Source organism: Panthera onca, chromosome C1, assembly GCF_046562875.1.
Source record: "Panthera onca isolate mPanOnc1 chromosome C1, mPanOnc1 haplotype 2, whole genome shotgun sequence".
In the NCBI taxonomy this organism is placed as follows: Eukaryota; Metazoa; Chordata; class Mammalia; order Carnivora; family Felidae; genus Panthera; species Panthera onca.
The window spans coordinates 126,879,134-126,907,058 of record NC_138346.1 but is presented as its reverse complement, the minus strand read 5'-3'; the positions used below and the strand labels follow the sequence as shown (position 1 = coordinate 126,907,058).

General features: G+C 36.6%; 1 protein-coding gene and 1 pseudogene across 12 annotated transcripts in view; one reads left to right on the top strand and one right to left on the bottom strand.

The window, feature by feature from the left end:
• LOC144617214 (uncharacterized) overlaps window positions 1–27,538 on the bottom strand; it is a 52,674-nt gene extending 25,136 nt beyond the window's left edge. For 5 of the 12 annotated variants that reach the window (XR_013557439.2, XR_013557440.2, XR_013557441.2 and 2 more), the window contains exon 1: window positions 23,897–27,533. Coding sequence is in view for 4 of the 12 variants with exons in the window: in XM_078451573.2 (XP_078307699.1) it covers window positions 23,897–24,129 (233 nt within the window). In the remaining 8 variants the exon portion in view is untranslated. Of the gene's footprint in view, window positions 1–15,254; window positions 21,067–23,896 lie in introns of those variants that run through there. The other 7 variants (XR_013557446.2, XR_013557445.2, XR_013557442.2 and 4 more) reach the window with 7 other exon arrangements.
• LOC144617213 (vacuolar protein sorting-associated protein VTA1 homolog pseudogene) lies at window positions 4,032–5,912 on the top strand (annotated as a pseudogene).
• Window positions 27,539–27,925: the final 387 nt, after the last annotated feature.

Here is a 27,925-nt window from a genome sequence, read left to right as displayed (position 1 = left end):
AGGAAGTTAAAGAGGAAATTAAAAAGTACATGAAGCCAATGAAAATGAAAACACGAAACTCCAAAACGTCTGGGATGGAGCAAAGGCAATCATAAGAGGGAAGTATATAGCAATCCAGGCCTTGCTGAAGAAGGAAGAAATGTCTCAAGTACACAACTTAACATGGAACCTAAAGAAGCTGGAAAAATAACAACAAATAAAGCTCAAAACCAGCAGAAGAAGGGAAATAATAAAGGTTAGAGCAGAAATCAATAATATCAAAATAAAAAAAAATAGAACAGATCAATGAAATCAGGAGCTGGTTCTTTGAAAGAATTAACAAAAATGATAAACCCATAGCAAGAATTATCAAAAAGAAAAAGGAAAGGACCCAAATAAATAAACTCACAAATGAAAGAGTAGAGATCACAATCAACACTGTAGAAATAAAAACAATAATAAGAGAATATTATGAGCAATTAGGTGACTATATTGGGCAACCTGGAGAAATGGACAAATTCCTAGAAACATATAAACTACCAACATTGAAACAGGAAAAAAATATAAAATTTGGACAGACCCATAACCAATAAAGAAATTGAATCAGTAATAAAAAATCTCCCAACATATAAGAGTCCCAGGACCAGATGGCTTGCCAGAGGAATCTACCAAACATTTAAAGAAAAGTTAATACCTATTCCTTTGAAGCTGTTCCAAAAAATACAAATGGAAGGAAAACTTGCAAACTCACTCTATGAGGCCAGAATTACCTTGATTTCAAAACCAAAGACAATTACAGTAAAATTACAGTAAAACAGTAATTACCAGTAAAAACAATTACAGACCAACTTCCTGATGAACATGGATTCAAAAATTCTCGACAAGATACTAGAAAACTCAGTCAAACAATACAGTAAAGAATTATTCACCATGATGAAGTGGGATTTATTTCTGGGTTGCTGTGGTGGTTGAATATCTGTAAATCAATCAACATGATACATCACATTAATAAAAGAAAGGTTAAGAATGACATGATACTCTCAAAAGAAAAGAAAAAGCATTTGACAAATGTATCCTTTCTTGATAAAAAGCCCTTAAGAAAGTAGGGATAGAAGGATAATACCTCAAGATCATAAAAGCCATATATGAAAGACCCAACACTAAAATCATGCTCAATGGGGAAAAACTGAGAGCTTTCCCCCTAAGGTCAGGAACAAGACAGAGATGTCCATTCTCACCATTGTTGTTCAACATAGTGTTGGAAGTCCTAGCTGCAGCAATCAGACAACATAAATAAAGGGCATACAAATTGGCAAGGAAGAAATCAAACTTTTACTTTTCACAGATGACATGATACTCTACATGGAAAACCCAAAAGACTCCACCCAAAAGCTGCTAGAACTGACACACGAATTCAGCAAGGTGGCAGAATATAAAATCAGTGTACAGAAATCGATTGCATTTCTATACGCTAATAATGAAGCAGCAGAAAGAGAAATAAAGGAATTGATCACATTTACAACTGCACCAAAACCCATAAAATACCTAGGAATAAACCTAACCAAAGAGGTAAAAGATCTGTATGCTTAAAACTATAGAAATTTATGAAAGAAATTGAAGAAGACACAAAGAAATGGAAAAACATTCCATGCTCATGGATTAGAAGAACAAATATTGTGAAAATGTTGCTACTACCCAAAGCAATCTACACATTCAATGCAATCCCTATCAAAATAACATCAGCATTCTTCACAGAGCTAGAACAAACAATTCTAATATTGTATGGAACCAGAAAAGGCCTTGAATAACCAAAGTAATGTTGAAAAAGAAAGCCAAACCTGGAAGCATCACAATTCCAGACTTTAAGCTGTATTACAAAGCTGGAATAATCAAAACACTATGCAACTGGCACAAAAACAGACACACAGATCAATGGAACAGAATAGAGAACTCATAAATGGACTCACAAATGTATGGCCAATTAATCTTCAACAAAGCAGAAAAGAATATCCAACGGAAAAATGACAGTCTCTTCAGCAAATGGTGCAGGGAAAATTGGACAGTGACACGCAGAAGAATGAACCTGGACCACTTTCTTACATCATACACAAAAGCAAACTGAAAATGGATGAAAGATCTAAATGTGAGACAGGAAACCACCAAAACTGTAGAGGAGAAAACAGTCAACAAACTCTTTGACCTTGGTCACAGCAACTTCTTATTAGACATGTCTCAGGAGGCAAGGTAAACAAAAGCAAAAATGAACTATTAGGACCTCTTCAAGATAAAACTTCTGCACAGAAAAGGAAACAATCAACAAAACTAAAAGGCAACCAACAGAATGGGAGAAGATATTTGCAAATGACAAGTATTCCAGTGAAGAAATGGGCAAAAGACAAGAACACTTTTCCAAAGAAACATCCATATGTTTCATGGCTAACAGATACACGAAAAGATGTTCAACATCACTCATCATCAGGGAAATACAAATCAAAACCACAATGAGATACCACCTCCCACCTGTGAGAATGACTAAAATTAACACTCAGGAAACAGATACAAAGGGGAACCTTTTTGCACTGCTGGTGGGAATGCAAACTGGTGCTGCCATTCTGGAAAACAGTATGGCGGGTCCTCAAAATAATTAAAAATAGAGCTACTCTCTGACCCAGCAATTGCTCTACTAGGTATTTATCCAAAGGATACAAAAATGCTGATTTGAAGGGGCACATGCACTGCAATGTTTATAGCCGTGCTATCAACAATACCCAAATTTCACATCCCAAATACCCATCCACTGACTAGTGGGTAAAGAAAATATAGCATATATATACAATGGATTATTCCTTGGTGATCCAAAAGAATGCTATCTTGCCATTTGCAGCAAGATGGATGGAACCAGAATGTATTATGCTAAGCAAAATAAGTTAGTCAGAGAAAGATAAATACCATATGATTTCACTGACATGTGGAATTTAAGAAAACAGATGAACATAGCAAAGGGAAGGAAAAATAAAGTAAGATAAAAACAGATAAAGAGGCAAACTATAGAGACTCTTAAATACAGAGAACAAACTGAGGGTTGCTGGAGGAGTACCAGGTAGGGGGATGGGTTAAATGAGGGATTGGCATTAAGGAAGGCACTTCTGGGATGAGCATCGGGTGTTATATGTAAGTGATGAATCACTAAATTTTACTCCTGAAACCTTTACTACACTATATGTTAACTAGCTTGGATTTAAATAAAAATAAATAAGAATTTAAATTTAAATTAAAAAAAAGAAAGTGAGAGGGTAGAGAAATATTTCTCATTCAAATGTTTATGATAAGAGACCTAGGGTAGCAATATTTATATCAGATATAAGAGACTTTAAAACAAAGACTATAACAAGACAAATGAGGACACTATGTAATCATAAAGTAGACAGTCCAAGAAAGAAGATATTACAATTGTAACTACTTATTCACACAACATGGGAAAACCCAAATACATAAAATAGTTAATAACAAGCATAAAGAAACTAGTTGATAGTAACACAATAATAGTAGTGGAGGTTAACACTCCACTTACATCAATAGATCATCCAAACAGAAAATCAACAAGAATGACTTTGAATAACATACTGAACCAGTGGACTTAACAGATATATTCAGAACATTCCATCCTAAAATGGCAGAATACACATTCTTTTCAACTGTACATGGAACATTCTCCAGAATAGGTCACATATTAGTCTAGAAAATAAGACTCAAAAAATTCAACAACAGTGAAGTCATACCATGAATCTTTTCTGACTACAGTACTATGATACTAGAAATCAACCACAAGAAAAAATTTGGAAAGACCACAAATACATAGAGATTAAATAATATGCTTCAAAACAATAAATGGGTTAACCAAGAAATCAAAGAAGAAACCAAAAGGTGTATGGAAACAAATGAAAATGAAAACACAATGCCCAAAACATTTCAGATGCAAAAAAAAAAAAGTGTTTCTAAGAGGGAAGTTTATACCAATAAAAGCCTACCTCAAAAAAACGTGGAAAGTGATTCCTGGAATAGAGATGGCCGCGCTTGCTCAGCTGCCCCCACTCCCCCCCCAGTTTAAGAGCATACAGCATCATCTGAGGACGGCTCAGGAGCATGACAAGCGGGACCCTGTGGTCGCTTATTACTGTCGTTTATATGCAATGCAAACTGGAATGAAGATTGATAGTAAAACTCCAGAATGTCGTAAATTTTTATCAAAGCTAATGGATCAGTTAGAAGCTCTTAAGAAACAGTTGGGTGATAATGAAGCTATTACTCAAGAAATAGTTGGTTCTGCCCACTTGGAGAATTATGCTTTGAAAATGTTTTTGTATGCAGATAATGAAGATCGTGCTGGACGATTTCACAAAAACATGATCAAGTCTTTCTATACTGCAAGTCTTTTAATAGATGTCATAACAGTGTTTGGAGAACTCACTGATGAAAATGTGAAACACAGAAAGTATGCAAGGTGGAAGGCAACATATATCCATAACTGTTTAAAGAATGGAGAGACTCCTCAAGCAGGGCCTGTTGGAATTGAAGAAGATAATGATGTTGAAGAAAATGAAGATGCCGGGGCCGCACCCCTGCCTACCCAGCCACCCCGGCCTTCATCTTCAGCTTACGACCCAGGCAGCGTGCCGTCCAGCAGCTTCACGGGAATCCAGATCCCCCCCGGTGCACACGCTCCAGCCAACACGCCAGCGGAAGTGCCTTCCAGCGCAGGTGTAACAAGTAATACTATCCAGCCTACTCCCCAGACTGTTCCGGCTATTGATCCTGCACTTTTCAGTACAGTGTCCCAGGATGTCCGTCTAACACCAGAGGACTTTGCCAGAGCTCAGAAATACTGCAAGTATGCTGGCAGTGCTCTGCAGTATGAGGATGTCAGCACAGCGGTGCAGAATCTACAGAAGGCCCTCAAGTTGCTAACTACGGGCAGAGAATGAAGCCTTTGTACCACACGTCCGTACATTTTTGGCTTAAAGAACTAACAGTCCATTACTCTCTCTTCAGCCTATCAGGAGCACAGTTTTAAGGAAGACTTCAGTCGCATTGACTATAACAATGAAATCTGTGTCTGTGTATCAGATTCCTGTTGAAGCATTCAGCAGCAGCCTCAACCAGTTTTCATTGTCCATTTAGTGGATCCAGTAATCTCCGGGTATATCGGGCTGATGTTAGCAAGATCCAGAAATGCCCATTGAACCCTGCTTCAGAGAATGAAATCACACTTCTATAAAATGTATTGGGATTCACATTGTATCTTAATATACATAAATTAAAGACTTTTAAAAATCTTATAATTTGGACGCACAGGCTATATTACTTTGCTATAAAATTCTAAATTTAACTTTTAATAGAAATTGCCAGAATATTCTAGATTAGAGATCATGTTTCCACCCTCCCCCCCCCCCCGGATTTATAAAACAAATATGAACATCCTAAACTGTTAGATGAATTTGAAAGGGATTATGTTAAAATTAAAATATGTTCATGTTTAATAGAACTACATTAAAAGTGAAAATTGTTACAGAAGAAACCAAGGTAAAGAGGTAGAATCACTTTCAGACTTAAGAATAATGTTGGTTTCCCAACAGCTTTCCCTTCTCCACTGAAGCTTAAAGTGAATTGGTATTTATTCATAGGCAATTTGACTGCATGTATTAGGGAATGAAAAGAAGACATTTGTAGTAATGCCTGGAAACTTGGTGCTTTAAGTTAAGGTTCTCCTCTGCTGCTATGGAATGGATTCCATAAAGTGGATAGCTCTGAGCGCTGCAGAAGACTATGAGAATTTAGACTCTCAGTTGTTCAGTTTATAAGTTTTGTGGGAAGTGATGGACTTACTGTGTGTCACCTACATTTGTGCTGTGTAAAAAATAAATACAAGGATTCTTTTAACTCGTTCCGTTTATTACAAAGCCAAATGTCTGTTTTAATTTGCATGCTAGAGTTATCTTTTTTTTTTTTAAGTCATTATGTTTGGTTACAGGAATATGGATGTTTCTAAAGTAAAAGGCGAACAATTTTTAAAAAGAGGGAGATAAATTTGCTAAATTTACCTGAAATTTATCTGGTCTATTTCATTCATCCCACTGAGATTGGAGTCATTTAACGTAGGGGTCCACAAACTATGTATGGTCAATGGGCAGACCACCAGTTATGTAAATAAAGTTTTATTGAACTAAAAAAAAAAAAAAAAAAACGTGGAAAATCTCAAATAAACAACCAACCCTTACACCTAACAGAGCTAGAAAAAGATGAAAAAACAAAACCTAAAACCAGCAGAAGGGAGGAAATAATAAAGATTAGAGCAGAAATAATTGTTATATAAACGAAAACAACAACAACAACAACAACAACAACAACAACAACAACAACACAGTACAACAGATAAATGAAACCAGAAGTTGCAGAAGCTGGTTCTTTGAAAAGATAAACAATATTCATAAATTTCTAGCCAGACTCATAAAAAAGAAAATAGAAAGGACTCAAATAAATAAATTACAAATGAAAGAGGAGAAATAACAACAAACACCAGAGAAATACAAATAATTGTAAGAGAATATTATGAAAAACTATATGCCAACAGATTGGACAAGTTAGAAGAAACTTATCATAGGGATAAATTCCTAGGAACGTATACTTACCATAACTGAAGCAGGAAGAAACAGAAAATGTGAATAGACTACCAGCAAGGAGATTGAATCAGTAAAAAAAAAAAAAAAAGAAAAGAAAAGAAAAAGAAAAAAGAAAAAACTAAGAAAGAACAAAAGTCCAGGACCAGATGGCTTCACAGGTGAATTCTACCAAACATTTAAAGGAGAGTTAATACCTATTTTTCTCAAAATATTACAAAAATAGAAAAGGAAGGAAAACTTAAAAATTCATTTTATGAAGCCAGCATTACCCTAATACAAAAATCAGATAAAGACTCCACTAAAAAAGAGAACTATAGGCCAATATCTTTGATGAACACAGATATAAAATTCCTCATAAAATACTACCAAACAGAATCCAAAACTGCATTTAAAAAATCATTTACCACAATCAAGTGGAATTTATTCCCAGTATGCAAGGGTAGTTCAATATTCACAAATCAGTCAAAATGCTATATCACATCAATAAAAGAAAGGATAAAAACCATATGATCATTTCAATAGATACAGAAAAAGTATTTGATGAAGTACAACATCCATTCATGATAATAACCTTCAATGAAGTAGGTTTAGAGAAAAGATACCTCAACATAGTAAAAGTCATATATGAAAAAAACACAACCATCATACTCAGTGAGGAAAAACCTAGAGCTTTATCCCTAAGGTCAGGAAGAAGACAAGGATGTCCACTCTCACCACTTTTATTCAACATAGTATTTAAAGTCCTAGCCATAGCAACTAGACAACAAAAAGAAATAAAGGTATCCAAATAGGTAAAGAAGTAACACTTCCATTATTTGCAGATAATATATAACATATAACATAAAACCAATATTTGCAGATAACTCTATATAGAAAACCCTAGAGACTCCAACAAAAACTTACTAGAACAGATAAATATATTCAGTAAAATCACAGGATACAAAATCAATGTGCAGAAATCCGTCGCATTTATAGACACTAATAATGAAGCAGCAGAAAGAGAAAATAATAAAAACAATCCCATTTACAATTGCACCAAAAGTAATAAGATACTGAGGAATAAGTCTAACCAAAGAGGTGAAAGAACTGTACTCGTTAACACTATGAAACAATGATAAAAGAAATTGAAGATGACATAAAGAAATGGAAAAACATTCCATATCATGGATTGAAGAAAAAAAAATGTGAAAATGTCCACACCACCCAAAATAATCTACACAGCTAATGCGACCCCTATCAAAATACCAACAGCATATTTCACAGAAGTAGAATTAAAAAACTGTAAATTTGTTTGGAGCCACAAAAGACCCTGAAGAGTCAAAGAAATTTTGAAAAAGAAAAGAAAAGCTAGAGGTACCAAAATTCCAGACTTCAATTTATACTACAAAGCTGTGGTGATCAAAACAGTATAGTACTGGCACAAAAATAGACACATAGATCAAAAGAACAGAATAGAAAGCCCAGAAATAAAGCCATGATTATTTGGTCAATTAATCTTTGGCAAAACAGGAAAGAATATCAAATGGGAAAAAGCTTCCTCAACAAATGGTTTTGGGAAAACTAGTGAGCTACATGCAAAGGAATGACACTGGATCACTTTCTTATATCATGCACAAAAATAAACCCCAAGTGGAATAAAGACCTAAAAGTGAGGCTTAAAATCATAAAAAATCCTAGAAGAGAGCACAGGCAGTAATTTCTGACATGAGCTGTAGCAAAATGTTTCTATAAATGTCTCCTGAGGCAAGGGAAATAAAAGAAAAATCTAAAGCAAAACAAAATAATAATAATAATAATAATAATAATAATAATAATAATTTTTTAAAAACTCTACTGGGACTACATCAAAATAAAAGGCCTCTGCACAATGAAGAAAACAATCAACAGAACTAAAAGGTAACGTACAGAATGGGAGAAAATATTTACAAATGAAATAGCCAATAAAGGGCTAGTATCCAAAATATATAAAAAACATAATGTTGGAGAGGAAGATGGTGGGGGCAGGGAGGAGAACCCTAGGCTCACCTCATCCCATAAACACAACTAGATAACTATCAAATCATCCTATGCACCCCAGAAATTGACATGAAGACTGACAGAACTGCACAACTAAGGGGAATGAAGTACCTCAAGGAACGTAGGAAGGTTGGAGACATGGTTTAGGGTAGAAATGGATCACAGGTGCTATGGAGGGGAGGGAGTGTGGTAGTTGAGAAAAGTGAGAAAGCGAGAGAGGAGTACACAGGGGAACACACAAGGAGAATGTTTCCCAAAAGCTATTGCTTGGAAAGTGAGAGAGGCTGAATTTTGAGAGTTTTTGCAACAAGCAGGGTTTAAAGCCTGCAGTTTTAAAGGACAGTGGGCTTGGTTGGGATAGAGCTAGAAGGCACTGTACTGCTCCTGGAGAGAAGGCAGGCAAACAACCTGGGGACAGACTGGAGACTGCTAGCTGAAGAATGCCTGGGGCACACAGGCATGAGACTATTCACTCTTCTCAAAATGTGTTCCTGAGATACCTCTCCAGGAACAAAGGAGCTGTCTGGCACCATCCTCCACCCTCCACCCCTCAGCATAGACACAGAGCCACTTGCAGGAAGCAGCATGACACCAACACTGGGTGCCCAACTTGCATATACCAGGCCCCACCTCACTGTACTCTGGTGGGACTGCCCTTCTCAGTTAAGCTTGCCTCAGTCTCAGTGCTGTGGGCACTTCCCCCAGAGTACCAGCACAAACCCCTCCCCATACCATGTCACCTGACCAGAGAGTTCTACAGGGCTCAGTTTTGGTAAAGATGGTGTTAAGTCTCATTTCACAAGCAGACTAGGGCACATCTACTTGAGACTCACCACATTCAGGACAGGGTCCAAACACTGCCCACAGCAGATAATAACACAATACCAGAGTGCGTGCAACACACTCTGGAGACACTCCCTGGAGCACCAGGCCCTATGTGCTGCATGACCACTTTATAAGGCTATTACTCTCAGGAGCAGAAGACATAAATTGGATTTTCTTTTTTTCCTTTTTTAAAAATTTAAGTCCAAGTTACTTAGCATACAGTGTAATAATGATTTCAGGAATAGAATTTAGTGATTCATCACTTATGTATAACACCCAGTGTTCATCCCAACAAGTGTCCTCTTTAATGCCCCTTGTCCACTTAGCTAGACCATCCCCCCACCCAACACCCCTCCAGGAACCCTCAGTTTGTTCTCTGTATTTAAGAGTCTTTTATGGTTTATCTCTCTCCCTGTTTTTATATTAATTTTGCTTCCATTCCCTTATGTTCACTTGTTTTGTATCTTAAATTCCACATATGAATGAAGTCATATGATATTTGTCTTTCTCTAACTTATTTTGCTTAGTGTAATACACTGTGGTTCCATCCACGTGTTTGCAAATGGCAAGATTTCATTCTTTTGGATCACTGAGTAATATTTCATTATATATACACACACACACACACACACACACACACACACACACACACACCTGTATATATACATGCATGCCATACACATGCATGTACACATACATATATGTATACATATATTTCTATGTATACATATATGTATGTGTACATGTGTGTATATACATATATGTATGTGTGTACATTGTGTGTATATATGTATACATGTGCATTGTGTGTATATATATATGTATACGTATATACATATACACACACACACACACACACACACACATCACATCTTTATCCATTCATCAGTTTATGGACATTTGGGCTCTTTCCATACTTTGGCTATTGTCAATAGTGCTGTTTAAACAATGGGGTGCATGTGACCCTTCAAAACAGTATTCCTGTACCCTTTAGATAAATACCTGGCAGTGCAATTGCTGGATCGTAGGGTAGTTCTATCTTTAAATTTTTGAGGAACCTCCATACTGTTTTCCAGAGTGACTACACCAATTTGCATTCCCACCAGCAGTGCAAAAGTGTTCCTCTTTCTCTGCACCCTCACCAACATCTGTTATTGCCTGAGTTGTTACCTTTAGCCATTCTGACAGGTGGGAGGTGGTATCTCATTGTGATTTTGATTTGAATTTCCCTGATGACGAGTGTATGTTAACCATCTAGATGTCTTCTTTGGAAAAGTGTCTGTTCATGTCCTTTGCCCATTTCTTCATTGGATTATTTGTTTTTTGGTGTTGAGTTTGATAAATTCTTTACAGATTTTGGATTCTAAACTTTTATCTGATATGTTATTTGCAAATTTTTCTCCCATTCTCTTGGTTGCCTTTTAGTTTTTCTGATTGTTTCCTTTTCTGTGCAGTAGACTTTTATCTTGATGAGGTCCCAATAGTTCATTTTTGCTTTGGTTTCTCTTGCCTCTGGAGACATGTTAAGTAAAAAGTTGTTGTGGCAAAGTCAAAGAGGTTGTTACCTATATTCTCCTCTAGGATTTTGATGGCTTCCTGTCTTATGTTTAGGTCGTTCATCCATTTTGAGTTTATTTTTGTGTGTGGTGTAAGAAAGTGGTCCAGGTTCATTCTTTTCCATGTCGCCGTCCAGTTTTCCCAACACCATATGCTGAAAACACTGTCTTTTTTCCATTGTATATTCTTTCCTGCTTTGTCAAATATTAGTTGTCCATACATTTGAGGGCCCATTTCTGGGTTCTCTATTCTGTTCTATTGATCTATGTGTCTGTTTTTGTGCCAGTTCCATACTGTTTTGATTATTTCAGCTTTGTAAGACAGCTCGAAGTCCAGAACTGTGATGCCTCCAGTTTTGGTTTTCTTTTTCAAGATTGCTTTGGCTATTCAGGGTCTTTTCTGGTTCCATACGAATTTTAGGATTGTTTGTTTTACCTCTGTGAAGAATTCTGGTTTTATTTTGATAGGGATTGCATTAAAGATGTAGATTGCTTTGGGTAGTATCAACATTTTAACAATGTTTGTTCTTTCAATCCATGAGCATGGATTGTTTTTCCAGTTTTGTGTGTGTGTGTGTGTGTGTGTGTGTGTGTGTGTCTTCAATTTCTTTCACAAACTTTCTATAGTTTTCAGTGTATAGACTTTTCACCTCTTTGGTTAGATTTATTCCTAGGTATTTTATTGTTTTTGGTGAAATTGTAAATGGAACCAAGTCCTTGATTTCTCTTTCTGCTGCTTCATTATTAGTGTATAGAAATGCAGCCAATTTCTGTCCATTGATTTTATATCCTGCGACTTTGTTGAATTCATGGATCAGTTCTAGCATTTGTGTGTGTGTGTGTGGAGTCTTTTAGGTTTTCCACATACAGTATCATGTCATCTGCAAAGAGTGTTTGTTATTTGCAAATTTTTCTCCCATTCTCTTGGTTGCCTTTTAGTTTTTCTGATTGTTTCCTCCTTGCTGATTTGGATGCCTTTTATTTCTTTGTGTTGTCTAATTGCTGAGGCCAGGACTTCCAATACTATGTTGAACAACCGTGGTGAGAGTGGACATCCTTGTTGTGTTCCTGATCTTAGGGGGAAAGCTCTCGGTTTTCCCCCATTAAGGATGATAGTAGCAGTGGGTCTTTCATATATGGATTTTATGATATGGAGGTCTAATCCTTCTATCTCTACTTTCTTGAGGGTCTTTATCAATTTAGCATTTGTAAAATGCTTTCTCTGAATCTATTGAGAAGATCATGTAGTTCTAATCATTTCTTTTATTAATGTGATATATCACATTGATTGATTTATGGATATTGAACCAGCCCTGCATCCCAAAAATAAATCCCACTTGATTTTGGTGAAAATTCTTTTAATGTATTTTTTGATTTGGTAGGCTAGTATCTTGTTGAGAATTTTTGCATCCATGTTCATCAGGGAAATTGGTCTGTAGCTCTCCTTTTTAGTGGGGTCTTTGTCTCGTTTTGGAATCAAGGTAATGCTAGCCTCATAGAAAGTTTGGAAGTTTTCCTTCCATTTCTATTTTTTTGGAACAGCTTCAAAAGAATAGGTATTAACTCTTCTTTAAATGTTTGGTAGAATTCCTCTGGAATGCCATCCAGCCCTGGACTCGTTTGTTGGGAGATTTTTTTTTTTTATTATTGATTCAATTTCTTTACTGGTTGTGGGTTTGTTCAAATTTTCTATTTTTTCCTGTTTCAGTTTTGGTAGTTTATATGTTTCTAGGAATTTGTCTATTTCTTCCAGATTGCCCAATTTGTTGGCACATAATTTCTCATAATATTCTCTTAGTATTGTCTGTATTTCTGTGGCATTGGTTGTGATCTTTCCTCTTTCACTTGTGATTTTATTTATTTGGGTACTTTCCTTTTTCTTTTCTATCAGTCTGGCTAGGGGTTTATCAATTCTGTTTATTCCTTCAAAGAACCAGATTCTGGTTTCATTGATCTGTTCTACTGTTTTTGTTTTTGTTTTTTTAAATTTCAATATCACTGATTTCTGCTCTAATCTTTGTTATTTCCCTTCTTCTGCTGGTTTGGGGCTTTATTTGCTGTTCTTTTTCCAGCTCTTTTAGGTATAAGGTTAGGTTGTATATTTGAATAACTAGATTTTCTAACACAGAGAAGAAGTCAGAGAGTTGGACAAAATGCAAAGATGGAGAAATATATCCCAAATGAAAGAACAAGTTATGGCCATGGCCAGAGATATAACCTAAACAGATATAAGAAACATGCCTGATGGAGAATTTAAAGCAATAATCATAAGGATATTTGCTGGGTTTGATACAAGAAGACAATAGTGAGACCCTTACCACAGAGATGAAAGAGGAAAAAGAACCAATCAGAAATGAAGAGTTCAATAAATGAGATGGAGACAGGCTTAATGCAATGAATAGCAGGCTAGAAGAAGCAAAGGAATGGATTAGTGACCCAGAAGACAAAATAATGGAAAGAAATGAAGCTTAACAAAAGAGAGATAGGGGCACCTGGATGGCTCAGTCAGTTAAGCATCCAACTTCAGCTCAGGTCATGATCTTGTGGTCTGTGAGTTTGAGCCCCATATCGGGCTCTGTGCTGACAGCTTAGAGCCTAGAGCCTGCTTGGGTTCTGTGCCTCTCTCTCTCTGCCCCTCTCCCACTCACACTGTCTCTCTCTCTCTCTCTCTTTCTCTATCTCTCAAAAATCAGCATTACAAAAATGAGAGAGAAGAATTTTGCAACACGAGAATAGACTTAGAGATTTCAGTGACCCTACTGTATGTAATAATGTTCATTTTATAGGAGTCCTAGAAGAAGAAAGAGAAAATGGGGCAGGTTTATTTGAGGAAATTATAGGTGAAAATTTCTCTAATCTGGGGAAGGAAACAGACATCCAGATCCAGGAAACACAGAGAATTACCATCAAAGTCAACAAAAGCAGTCCCATACCAAGACATATTGTAAAATAAATTTGCAAAATATGGTGAAAAAGAAAGGACCTTAAAAGAAACAAGACAAAAGAAGTCCTTAACTTACAAGGGAAAACCCATAAGACTAGCTGGAGATTTCTCAACAAAAACATGGCAAGCCATAAGGGAGGAGTATAATATATTCAAAGTGCTGAATGGGAAAAATCTGCAGCCAATAATACTGTATCCAGCAAAGCTGTCGTTTAGAATAGGAGAGATAAAAGAGTTTCACAAACAAAAACTAAAGATGTTCATGACAACTAACCAGTGTTGCCAGATATAGATATATATACATTTTATTTTTATATACTTTATTGTCAAGTTAGCTAACATACAGTGTATACCGTGTGCTCTTGGCTTCAGGAGTAGATTCCGGTGATTCAACACTTACACACAACACCCAGTGATCATCCCAACAAGTACCCTCCTCAATGCCCATCATCCATTTTCCCCGTCCCCCCAATCAACCCTCAGTTCGTTCTCTGTATTTAGGAGTCTCTTATGGTTTGCCTCCCTCTCTGTTTGTAACTTTTTTGGTCTCTTTTTTCTTTGGAAAGAAAAGAACAAAAGTGACAACCACAAGAAAGGAACAGAGATAATTTCCAGAAACAATGACAAAACAAATAATAAAACGGCAATAAATACTATCCATCAATAATTACTTTCAATGTAAATGGACTAAATGTTCCAATCAAAAGATACAGGGTGTCCGAATGATTAAAAAAAAAAAAAATCCGTCTATAGGCTGCTTCCAAGACACTAATTTTAGACCTAAAGTTATCTGCAGACTAAAGTGAGGGGAGGGATAAACATTTAAAATGCAAACTGATGTCAAAAGACATCTGGAGTAGCAATACTTGTATCAGATAAACTAGACTTTAAAACAAATACTGTAAAAAGAGAAAAGGGCACAATATAATCATAAAGGATACAATCCAACCAGAAGATCTAACAATTGTAAAAATTTATGCATCCAACATGAAAGCACCAAATATATAAAAAAAATTAATAGCAAATATAAAGTAACTTATTGATAATAATGCAATACTACTAGAAGCTTTAACACCCCACTTACATCAATGGACAGATCTAAGCAGAAAATCAAGGAAACAATGGCTTTGAATGACACACTGGACCAGATGGAATTAATAGATATATTCAGAACATTCCATCTTAAAACAGCAGAATACACATCCTTTTTTTTTTTTTTATTTTTTTTTAACATTTATTTATTTTTGAGACAGAGAGAGACAGAGCATGAACAGGGGAGGGGCAGAGAGAGAGAGGGAGACACAGAATCAGAAGCAGGCTCCAGGCTCTGAGCCATCAGCCCAGAGCCCTACGCAGGGCTCGAACTCACGGACTGTGAGATCGTGACCCGAGTGGAAGTCAGACGCTTAACCGACTGAGCCACCCAGGCGCCCCTACACATCCTTTTCAAGTACACATTGGAGAGTCTCCAGAACACATCACATACTCAGAAATCAGGCCTCAGCAAACACAAATGAATAAGATCATAACATGCATATGGTTAGTATTCAAAATATATAAAGAACTTATCAAATTCAACACCAAAAAATTAAATGACCCAGTTAAAAAAATGGGCAGAAGACATGAATAGGAAATTTCCCAAAGAAGATGTACAGATGGCCAATAGACACATAAAAAGATGGTCAACATCATTCACCATCAGGGAAATGCAAATTAAAACTACAATGAGATACCACCCCATATTTGTCAAAATGGCTAAAATTAATAACACAGGAAACAACAGTTGTTGACAAGGATGTAGAGAAAGGAGAACTGTCTTGCACTATTGCCAGGGACGCAAACTGGTGCAGTCTGGAAAATGGTGTAGAGGTTTCTCAAATGTTAAAAATGGAAGTATTTACCCAAAGGATACAAAAATACTAATTCAAAGGGATACATGCACCTTGATATTTATAGCAGCATTATCCACAATAGCCAAATCGTGGAAACAGCCCAAATGCCCATCAACTGATGAATGCATAAAGAAGAGGTGGCATGTGTGTGTGTATGTGTGTGTGTATGGAATATTATTCAGCAATTAAAAGAATGAAATCCTGCCAATTACAATGACATGAATGAGAGATTATAATGCTAAGGGAAATAAGTCAGTCAGAAAAAGACAAATACCATATGATTTCATTCATATGTGGAAGTTAAGAAACAAAACAAGCAAGCAAGGGAGAAGAGAGAGAGAGAGAGAGAGAGAGAGAGAGAGAGAACCCAAGAAACAGACTCTTAACTAAAGAGAACTGATGGTTACCAAAGGGAAGGTGAATATGTGAATGGATGAAAAAGGTGATGAGAATTAAGGAGTGCACTTGGGTTATGAGCACTGGGTGATGTATGGAATTACTGAATCACTATACTGCATACCTGAAACTAATATGACAATGTATGTTAACTCTATTGGAATTAAAATAAAATTTTAAAAAGGAAAAAAAGAAATGTAAAAGAACTTTCTCAGAGTGAAGAAAAATAATACAGGTCAGAAACTGAGATCTACATAAATAAAGAGCATTAGAGAAGGAATAAGTGAAAGTAAAATAAAAACTCTAATTCAAAAAAATTTTTCAATGTTTATTTTTGAGAGAAATGGAGAGTGTAAGCAGGAGATTGCCCCGATCTCTCTGTCCAAGGTGGGGGGCGGGGAGAGAAAGAGAAAGAGAGAGAGAGAATCCAAAGAAGGCTTCACACTACCAGCTGAGACCCCAATGTGGGACTTGAACTCAAAAACCATAAGATCATGACCTGAGCCAGTCAGACACTTAACCAACTGAGCCATGCAGGCGCCCCTAATTTTTTTCTTCTTAATTGAAATAACAGATAATGGTTTACTCAAAATACTATCAACAATGTATTTGATGATTATAGCTTATATATAAGTAAAATGAGTGGCAATAATGATTAAAAAAATGGAAAAGAATTAGGGATATTTTGTTGTTATAAGCTACCTGCATCATCTGTGTTGTGATATAGATTTATTCAAAAATGGACTTGCATTAGCTGTAAATGTACACTTAAACTCTAGGATAATAACTCAAAAACGTTAAAAAAAACAACCTATTATTGATATAGTAAGAGAGGACATAAAGTGGGATGATATCAAATGTTCAATTAAAAATGCAATGGTCAGCAAAAGAGCAGAACACAAAAAGTTGAACAAACATTCATGGCAAGGAATAGATAACAGTAACAAATATGATAGATATTAACTGAACTATATAACAATAACTTTAAACATCAATGTCCTATATACATCAATTAGAAGATAGAGATTGATGATGTTAAAATCAAATATAGAATGGAAACGAGATGAAAATTTCCTGAGCAGAAAAACCCACATAAGGAAAACTTAATACAGCCAATTCTGCAACGCAAGTCAAACTTGAGCCATTCTTATGCCTCTTAAAATCATAAATGAAACAAGCTATTCCCCCATACTGGCAGTCCCTTATTAGTAGGAAAACTCTAATACTGTAATCAACTTATTGTAAAGATGCAACCTCTAGGGGCGCCTGGGTGGCGCAGTCGGTTAAGCGTCCGACTTCAGCCAGGTCATGATCTCGCGGTCCGTGAGTTCGAGCCCCGTGTCAGGCTCTGGGCTGATGGCTCGGAGCCTGGAGCCTGTTTCCGATTCTGTGTCTCCCTCTCTCTCTGCCCCTCCCCCGTTCATGCTCTGTCTGTCTCTGTCCCAAAAATAAATAAAAAACGTTGAAAAAAAAATTAAAAAAAAAAAGATGCAACCTCTGCATTCTTACAATATAAGCTATCTTATAATATTCCTCTGAGCCTCTTTCTACTGTTGGTTTCAGAGCTCCCAGTTTGTGAACTGTTTCTGTGTTTATAATAAACTCTTACTAATTACTATGATCCAGTTGTTTTACTTTTGCTATTTCTGGAATTTTTACATCAGAGTATGTAAAAAATAAAACCTACCTATGTTACCCATGTGTAACCTACTTTAAATGCAAGGATACATGTAGGTTAAAAGTAAGAGAACAAATAAGATAACCATGATAACACTAATCAAAAGAAAGTTAGGGGGTGCCTGGGCGGCTCAGTTGGTTAAGCGTCCAATTCTTGATTTCAGCTCAGGTCAAGATCTCACGATTCGTGGGTTGGGGAACCGCATCGGGCTCCATGTTGTTAGTTTGGAGCCTGCTTAGGATTTGCTCTCTCTCCCTCTCTCTGGTCCTCCCCTGCTTGTACACTCTCTCTCAAAAAAAACAAAAAATAAATAAACTTAAAAAAAAAAGAAAGCTGGAGTAGCTATATTAATTTCAGACAGAACAGAATTCAGAGCAAGAATAATTATCAGGTATGAAGAGCAGTGTTACATAATGAGACATGGGTCAATTGTCCAAGAAAACATAACAATACAAAACATGCATGTGCCTATCAACAGAGCATCAAAATATAGGAAATCAAAATTGCAAGGATAAATAAACGAATTCACTAATATAGTTGGAAACCTCAACACTGAGTATCAGAAATGGACAGATCTAGCAGGAAGAAAATTGGTATGGACATATTAAAATCAACAGCACCATGAAGCAACTCGATATAATTGACATCAATAGACTACTAATCAAAAAGAGGTAGAATACACAGACTTTTCGAGTTCATATTCAATATTTACTAAGATAGACCACATTCTTTGACACAAAATACACCTTAGGAAATTAAAAAGAATGAAAATATACAATGTATGCTCTCAGACCGCAACATAATTAAACTATGTATCAACAACAGGAAAATAGCCAGAAAATCCCAATATACGTAAAGATTAAAATAACACATGGGTCAATGAAGAAAGCTCAAAAATTTTTTAAATGTTTTGAACTGAATGAAAATGCAACTTATCAGAATTTGTGGAACTCAGCAAAGGCCGTTGTTTTAGTCTGTTTGGGCTGCTATCACAAAATACCACAGATTGGGTGGTTTATAAATAAGAAACATTTATTTCTCACAGTTCTGGGGGCTGAGAAATCCAAGATAAAGCCGCTGGCAGATTTAGTGTCTTATGAGAGTCTAATTCTTGGTTCATAGATTTTTTGCTATGTTCTCACATATCAAAAGAGGGAAGGAAAATCTCTACAGTCTCTTTTTTTTTAATTTTTTTTAATGTTTTATTTATTTTTGAGACAGAGAGAGACAGAGCATGAATGGGGGAGGGTCAGAGAGAGGGAGACACAGAATCTGAAACGGGCTCCAGGCTCTGAACTGTCAGCACAGAGCCTGACGCGGGGCTTGAACTCACAGACCGTGAGATCATGACCTGAGCTGAAGTCGGACGCTCAACCGACTGAGCCACCCAGGTGCCCCTCTACAGTCTCTTTTATAAAGATTCTAATCACATTTATGAGGGCTCTTCCCTAATAACCTCACTTCCCAAGTGCCCCACCTCAAATACTCACGTCAGGATTAGGTTTCAATTTATGAATTTGGGGTGGGGGAGCAAGACTCAAACATTCAGTGTATAGCAGCAGTGTTTAGAAAGAAATTATAGCATGGAGTGCATATTTTAAGATCTAAAAAACAATAACTTAAGCTTCCTCTACAGGAAATTAGAAAAAGAATAGTAAATTTGCTTGATTTTTTTTTCTTTCAGATATATTCTCAGAAATGGGATTGGTGGATTATATGGTAGTTTTAATTTTTTAATGAACCTCCATTTCATACTGTTATCCATAATGGCTATACCAACTTATATTTCCATCAGCAGTATACAAGGCTCTCTTTTCTCCACATCCTTACTAACTCTTTTGTTGCTGTTGTTGTTAATAGCTATTCTAACAGATGTGAGATGTATTTCATTGTGGTTTCAACCAAGATTTCCCTGGTCATATTGAGCATCTTTTTGTGTACTTGTGGTTATCTGTATACCTTCATTGGAAAAATTTCTATTTAGGTCCTTTGCCCAATTTTTAATGAGATTTTTTTCTTTTGCTATTGAATTTTATGAGTTCTTTTTATATTTTTAATATTAACTCCTTATCAGTTAGGATAAGTAGACTGTTGATAACTCTTTTGTATGTGGATAACCAGTTCTTCTAACTCTATTTATTAAAGAGTCTATCTTTTCTCCATTGCATATTCTTGACAATCTTGCCAAAGATTAGTAGACTATATATGTAGGTTCAATTCTGGATTACTTTTTTGTTCTGTTGGTTTGTGTGTCTGTTTTCATGCCAGAACCATACTGTTATGATCCTATAACTTTGTAGTATAGCTTGAAATCAAGAAGTGTTATGCCGTTCTTTTTTCTCAAGATTCCTTTAGTTATTTGGGGTATTTTGTGGCTCCATGTGAACTCTGGAATTGTTTTGTCTACTTCTGTGAAAAATGCCATTGTAATTTTTATAGAGACTGAATTGATTCTGTACATCATTTTGGATAGAGAGAATATTTTAACAATATTAATTCTTTCAATCACGATCATGGGCTATCTTTCCATTTATTTGTGTCTTTAATTTCTTAGAGTTTTAATGTTCAAGATTTTCTCTGTTAAATTTATTCTTAAACATTTTATTGTTTTGGGTGCTACTGTAAATGAAATTATTTCCTTTTTTTCTTTTTCAAGTAGGCTCCATGCCTGGCATGGAACCCAGTGTGGGGCTTGAGCTCACGACATCAAGATTAAGACCTGAGCTGAGATCAAGAGTCAGACACTTAACAAACTGAGCTACTCGGGCACCCCTGGAATTGTTTTCTTAATTTCTCTTTCAGATAGTTCATTGTTAGTATACAGAATCACATAATTTTTGCATGTTGATTTTGTATTGTGTAACATTACTGAGTCTGGTTGTAGTTCTAAAAATTTTTTGGTGGAGTCTCTAGGGTATTCCACATATAAGATCACATCATCCGCAAACAAAGACAATTTTGCTTCCTCTTTTCAAATTTTGATTCATTTTGTTTTCTAGCTTAATTGTTCTGGCTAGTACTTCCAATACTATGCTGAGTAGAAGCAGCAAGATAAGGCATTCTTACCTGGTTCCTTATTTTGATGAAAGTTTTCAACTTTCCACTGTTGAGTATAATGAACATGAATAATGTCAGCTAGACACAGAATAGGATATATCAATCTTCATCCCCCCACAAAGCATAACATTTAAATAGTTATCCATAAATGAAAATAGGCCTTAGAGAGCTCAAAAGTATCATTAAGATTCTATAGCAACACAGTGGAGCAAAAAATTAAGATAAACCACACAGAAAGGGTCACTGGGAAGATTGTGCTAGTTAAGATATCTGGAGATGATTAGGAACAAAGTAAAAGGGTGGGGTTATCAGTATTAGCTACGTGGTGGGTGCCATCACATTTTCCATTGGCTTGCTCTGCAGAGGACTCTTCCAGGCTTTACTGCCTAGGAATTCAGTAGCCCTCAAAACAAACCCAGGCTCCTATACTGTTCAAAGTTGAGGACTCTAAAATGTTTGTTAGTGTGGATCCTGACAGTCTACTCCTCAGAAGACACCAGCAGCTATTTTCCATTGAGGTAACCAGCAGCCATCACTATGGTGGACTTCCCAGAGAGGATGTAGAAAAATCAGGACCAAGAAGGAAATTCATAGTGATTAATGAATACATTAAAAAAAACCTCAAATTAACAACCTAACTTTACAATTCAAGGAACTAGAAAAATAGTAATAAACCAAATCCAAAGTTAGCAGAAGGAAGAAAATAACAAAGGTTAGAGAAAAAGTCAAAGAAATAGAAAATAGCAAAATGATTTTTAAAAAACTAAGAGTTGGCTTTTTGAAAAGATAAAACTGACAAACCCTTCACTAGTCTAAGAAAACAGAGGGGAAACTCACTCAAATAAATAAAATTGGAAATGAAAGAAACATGAGAACTAATGACACAAATAAAAAGATCACTTTTCAGAATGGCTAAAATTAACAACTCATGGAAAAACAGATGTCGGTGATGATGCAGAGAAAGAGGAACCCTCTTACACTGTTTGTGGGAATGCAAACTGGTGAAGCCACTCTGGAAAACAGTAGGGAGTTTCCTCAAAAACTTAAAAATAGAACTACCCTACCATCCAGCAATTGCACTACGAGGTATTTACCCCAAGGACACAAAAATACTGATTTGAAGGGATACACACACTCCAAAGTTTATAGCAGCATTATTAACAATAGCCAAAGTATGGAAAGAGCCCTAATGTCTACTGAATGGTGAATAAAGAACTTGTGGCATGAATATATATATATATATATATATATATATATATATATGAATATGAATATGAATATTACTCAGCCATCAAAAAGAATCAAATCTTGCCATTTGCAATGGCATGGATGGAGCTGGAAACTATTATGCTAGGTGAAATAAGTCAGTCAGAGAAATACAAATACCATATGATTCTACTTATATGTGGAATTTAAGAAATGAAACAAATTAACATTGGTGGGGTGGAAGAGAGAGGCAAGCCATAAGACAGACTCTTAATTATAGAGAATAAGCTGAGGGTTGCTGGAGGGGAGGTGGGTGGGGGGATGGGTTAAATGGGTGATGGGTATTAAGGAGGGCACTGGTTGTGATGGCACTGGGTATTGTATGTAAGCGATGAATCACTAAATTCTATACCTGAAACTAAAAAAAAGAAAGAAAGAAAGAAAGAAAGAAAGAAAGAAAGAAAGAAAGAAAGAAAAAGCTATTTATCTCAAAGCACTGGATAATCTAAAAGAAATGGATAAATTCCTAGAAACATAACCGACCACAGGTAGATCATGAAGAAATAGAATTTCTAAACAGACCCAAACTAGAATAGTGATTGAATCATTAGTCAAAAACCTCTCCACAAGGAAAAGATCAGTATGAAATGGTTTCACTAGTGAATTCTACCAAATATTTAAAGAATTAATGCCAATTTTGCTCAAATTCTTCCAAGAAATTGAAAATGAAGTTATATTTCCAAACTCATTTTACAAGGTTAGCATTACCCACATACAAATGCCAGTAGAAGAAAACTAAAGGCCAACATCCCTGATGAATATAGGTATAAAAATTATAAACAAAATATCAGGAAACTGAATTCAAAAACACATTAAAAATATCATACAACATTACCAAGCAGGATTATCCCTGGGATGCAGCAAACACAATCAATAAATGTGATATATCATATTAGTAATATGAAAAATAAAATCTATGATCATATGAATAGAGGCAAAAAAAAGCACTTGACAAAATACATCATTTCATGCTAAAAACCCCTCAGTCAACTGAGTATAAAAGAAACATACATGAACAAAACAAGGATTATATATGACAGTGTTGCAGCTAACATCAAACTCAATGGTGAAAGAATGAGAGGTTTTCCTCTAAGATCACCCTCACCACTCTTATTCTACATAGTACTGGAAGCCACAGATAGAGAAATTAGGAAGATAAAGAAACAAAAAGTGGCTTTCTGAGAGGGGCCAAGTTGGCAGAACAGCATGGAATATTTTTTTTTGCGTCTCTCATCCCTGAAATACAGCCAGATCAACACTAAACCATCTTGCACACCTAGAAAACGGATTTGAGGATTAACACAACAATCTACACAACCTGAATCACAGAACTCAGCAGGTACGTGGGGCAGAAAGGTGAACCAGGGGAGAGAAGCCACAGAGGGCAAGGAGCTGTTTTTGCTTGTGGAGAGAGGATGGAGATGGGGGGTGGGTAGGGAAAGTACAGGAAAGCATCCCACCCCCAACCGCCTGAAAGCAGCTGGAGAGAAAAGAAAGAGCACACAAGGAAGTGAAGGAAAAACAGAGAGAAAGGAGAAAGAAGAGTGTTTAAATTCCATTAAGACTCTAAACAGGGGGACCTCAGAGTCTGAAACTCTGTAGCTTGATACGTGATGGTGTTCTGGTAGGAAGGGCGAATCCCCAGGAGCAGAGTGAGGTCGGGAGGTCCTTGGGCCACAGAGGAGAGGCAGTTCCCCTGCTGGGAGGACATCTGGTAGAGGCTATGCAGACACCCCACAGGCAAAGGCTCCAGCAGACCCCGGAGAACAACCACATTCACTGGTGCTGGAACAAGGTCATTAAGGGTAAAGCCTGGTGCCAGATATGTGTTGTGATTTTTCATAATCCCTGAAATGCTGCTGCTACATGATCATGTGAACTTTTTCTGGGGTGGGCTGGCACCCAGCCGTGGTCTCTGGGCATCAGCAGCGACGCGGTCTCCCAAACGTCCCTGGGGGTGGGCCAGCACCCAGCCATTTCTCGGTGAGACCCTCCCCAAGAAGGTCTGAGTGGGCCAAAGACACAGTCCCTCAGAAGTGAGGGGTCGGGAAACACAGCCGCATTTGAGATAAAACTCAGGAGGGGAGGGAGGTGCCGCTTAGTAACCTGGCGGCTTGGTCACAGACAGTCTAAAAGTGGAGTGTGGATGGAAGCTGGAGAAAAAGGATGTGTGCGGGATTGCTGATCAGGGAGAACAGATTTCTGATACTAGAGACTGGGTGGGAGAACAGATTTCTGATACTAGAGACTGGGTAGCTGGGTGACACCATTCTCACCCCTCCCACACATGCACAAACATACTTACATGCGACACAACAATCCACCGCAGTAGACTAGAAGTGCCATCTAGTGGAGAACGGAGCTGTTACACTAAGCCCCGCCCAACTGGGCCAACCTCACTCTTCAGGAACACAAGTTTCTCCACCACACAAGTTTCTCCGCCTGCTTAGTTTATGGACTATAAAGTGCTTCATAGTGTGCTTCTAGGGGAAACTGATGTAATTTCAATTGTATTTCAGTCTTTGCTGGTCCATCTATTCAATTTGTTTTCTTTTTCTTTTTTTTTTGCTTGAATACAGAAAGAGAAAAAAATTTATTTTTATTTTCAATTTTTATAAAAAAATTTGTCTTTAATTTTTTTCTACTATATTTTTTACTTTTTTGTAAACTTTTCAAATTCTATTTTACTTCCATCATGTCATTTAATTCTATTTCATTGTATTCATTTTTTTCAAATTTTCAAACATTTTCCTTTTTCCTTTTTTCTTTTTTCTTTTGTTTATCTTTCCCTTTTTTCACTAATCTATCAAGCCCTTTTCAACAACTAGACCAAAACACAACTAGGATCTAGCATCATTTATTTGATTTTTGTGTGTGTTGTTTTTATTTTATAATTTTAATTTTTTTATCTCACGAATTCCTTTTCCTTCAAAATGATGAAATGAAGGAACTCACCCCAAAAGAAAGAGCAGAAAGATATGACAGCCAGGGACTTAATCAACAGACACAAGCAAGACGTCTGATCTAGAATTTAGAATCACAATAATAAGAATACTAGCTGGGGTTGAAAACAGATTAGAATCCCTATCTGAGGATATAAAAGAAGAAAAAGCTAGTCAGAAAGAAATGTAAAAAATGGATAACTGAGCTGCAATCTCGAATAGATGCCACGGAGGCAAAGATGGATGCGGCAGAGCAGTAAATCAGCAATATAAAGGACAAACTTGTCCTCTAGGAGAATAATGAAGCAGAAAAAAAGAGGGAGACTAAGGCAAAAGAGCATGACTTAAGAATTAGAAAAATCAGTGACTCATCAAAAAGTAACATCAAAATCATATGGGTCCCAAAAAGATGAAGAGAGAGAAAAAGGGGTAGAAGGGTTATGTGAGTACATCATAGCAGAAAACTTTCCTAACCTGGGGAAAGACACAGACCTCAAAATCCAGAAAACACAGAGGACTCCCATTAGATTCAACAAAACTGACCATCAACAAGGCATATCATAACTCAAATTCACAAAATAGTCAGGCAAGGAGAGAATCATGAAAGTAGCAAGGGAAAAAAAGTCCTTAACCTACAAGGGAACACAGATCAGGTTTGCAGAAACCTATCCACAGAAACTTGGCAGGCCAGAAAGAGTGGCAGGATATATTCAGTGTGCTGAATCAGAAAAAAATATGCAGTGAAGAATTCTTTCTCCAGCAAGGCTGTCATTCAAAATAGAAGGAGAGAGAAAAAGTTTCCCAGACAGACAAAACTTAAAGGAGTTTGTGACCACTAAACCAGCCCTGCAAGAAATTTTAAGGGGGACTCTCTGAAGGGAGAAAAGACAAAACAAAACAAAAAAGACCAAAAGCACAAAGACTAGAAAGGACTAGGGAACACTACCAGACACTCCAACTCTACAGGCAACACAATGGAAAAAAGTTCATATCTTTCAGTATTCACTCTAAATGTCAATGGACTAAAAGCTCCAATAAATACACATAAGGTAACAGAATGGATAAGAAACAAGATCCATCTATATGCTGTTTACAAGAGACCCACTTTAGACCTAAAGACACCTTCAGATTGAAAGTAAGGGGATGGAGAACCATCTATCATGCTAATGGTCAACAAAAGAAAGCTGGAGTAGCCATACTTATATCAGACAATCTAGACTTTAAAATAAGGACTGTAACAAGAAATGAAGAAGGGCATTATATCATACTTAAGGGGTCTATCCACCAAGGAGATCTAACAATTGTAAACACTTACGCTCCAAATGTGGCAGCACCCAAATATATAAATCAATTAATCACAAACATAAAGAAACTCATTGATAATAATACCACAATTGTAGGGACTTCAACACCCCACTTAGAGCAATGGACAGGCCACCTAAACAGATAATCAACAAGGAAACAATAGCTTTGAATGACACACTGGACCAGATGGACTTAACAGATATATTCAGAAAATTGCATCCTAAAGCAGTTGCATCCTAAAGCAGAAGGAATACACCTTCTTCTCCAGTGCACATGGAACATTCTCCAGAAAAGATCACATACTGGGACACAAATCAGCCCTAAACAAGTACAAAAAGACTGAGATCATACCGTGCATATTTTCAGATGACAACGCTATGAAACTCGAAATCAACCACAAGAAAAAATGTGGAAAGATAACAAATACTTGGAGACTAAAGACCATCCTACTAAAGAATTAATGGGAGGGGCGCCTGGGTGGCGCAGTCGGTTAAGCGTCCGACTTCAGCCAGGTCACGATCTCACGGTCCGTGAGTTCGAGCCCCGCGTCAGGCTCTGGGCTGATGGCTCAGAGCCTGGAGCCTGTTTCCGATTCTGTGTCTCCCTCTCTCTCTGTCCCTCCCCCGTTCATGCTCTCTCTCTGTCCCAAAAATAAACAAACGTTGAAAAAAAAAAAAAAAGAATTAATGGGATAACCAAGAAGTTAAAGAGGAAATTTGAAAGCACCTGGAAGCCAATTAAAATGATAACACCACAGCCCCAAACCTCTGGGACTCAGCAAAGACGGTCATAAGAGGAAAGTATATAGCAATCCAAGTCTTCCTAAAGAAGGAAGAAAGGTCTCAGATACACAACCTAACCTTACACCTTAAGAAGCTGGAAAAGAACAGCAAATAAACCAAAAACCAGCAAAAGATAGGAAATAATAAAGATTAAGGCAGAAATCAATGCTATTGAAACAAACAAAAAAACCACACACACAAAAACAAAAAACAAACAAACAAAAAAAAACCAACAACAGAACAGATCAATGAAACCAGAAGCTGCTTCTTTCAAAGAATTAACAAAATTGATAAACCCTTGCCAGTTTGATCAAAAAGATAAAGGACCGAAATAAATAAAATCAAGAATGAAGAGGAGAGATCACAACCAACACAGCAGAAATACAAATTATAATAAGAGAATATTATGAGCATTACACACCGATAAAATGGGAAATCTGGAAGAAATGGACAAATTCCTAGAAACATAGAAATGACCAAACCTGAAACAGGAAGAAATAGAAATATTTAACAGACCCATAACAAGTAAAGAAACTGAATTAGTAATCAAAAATCTCCCAAAAAACAAGAGTCCAAGGCCAGATGGCTTTCCAGGGGAATTCTATCAAAC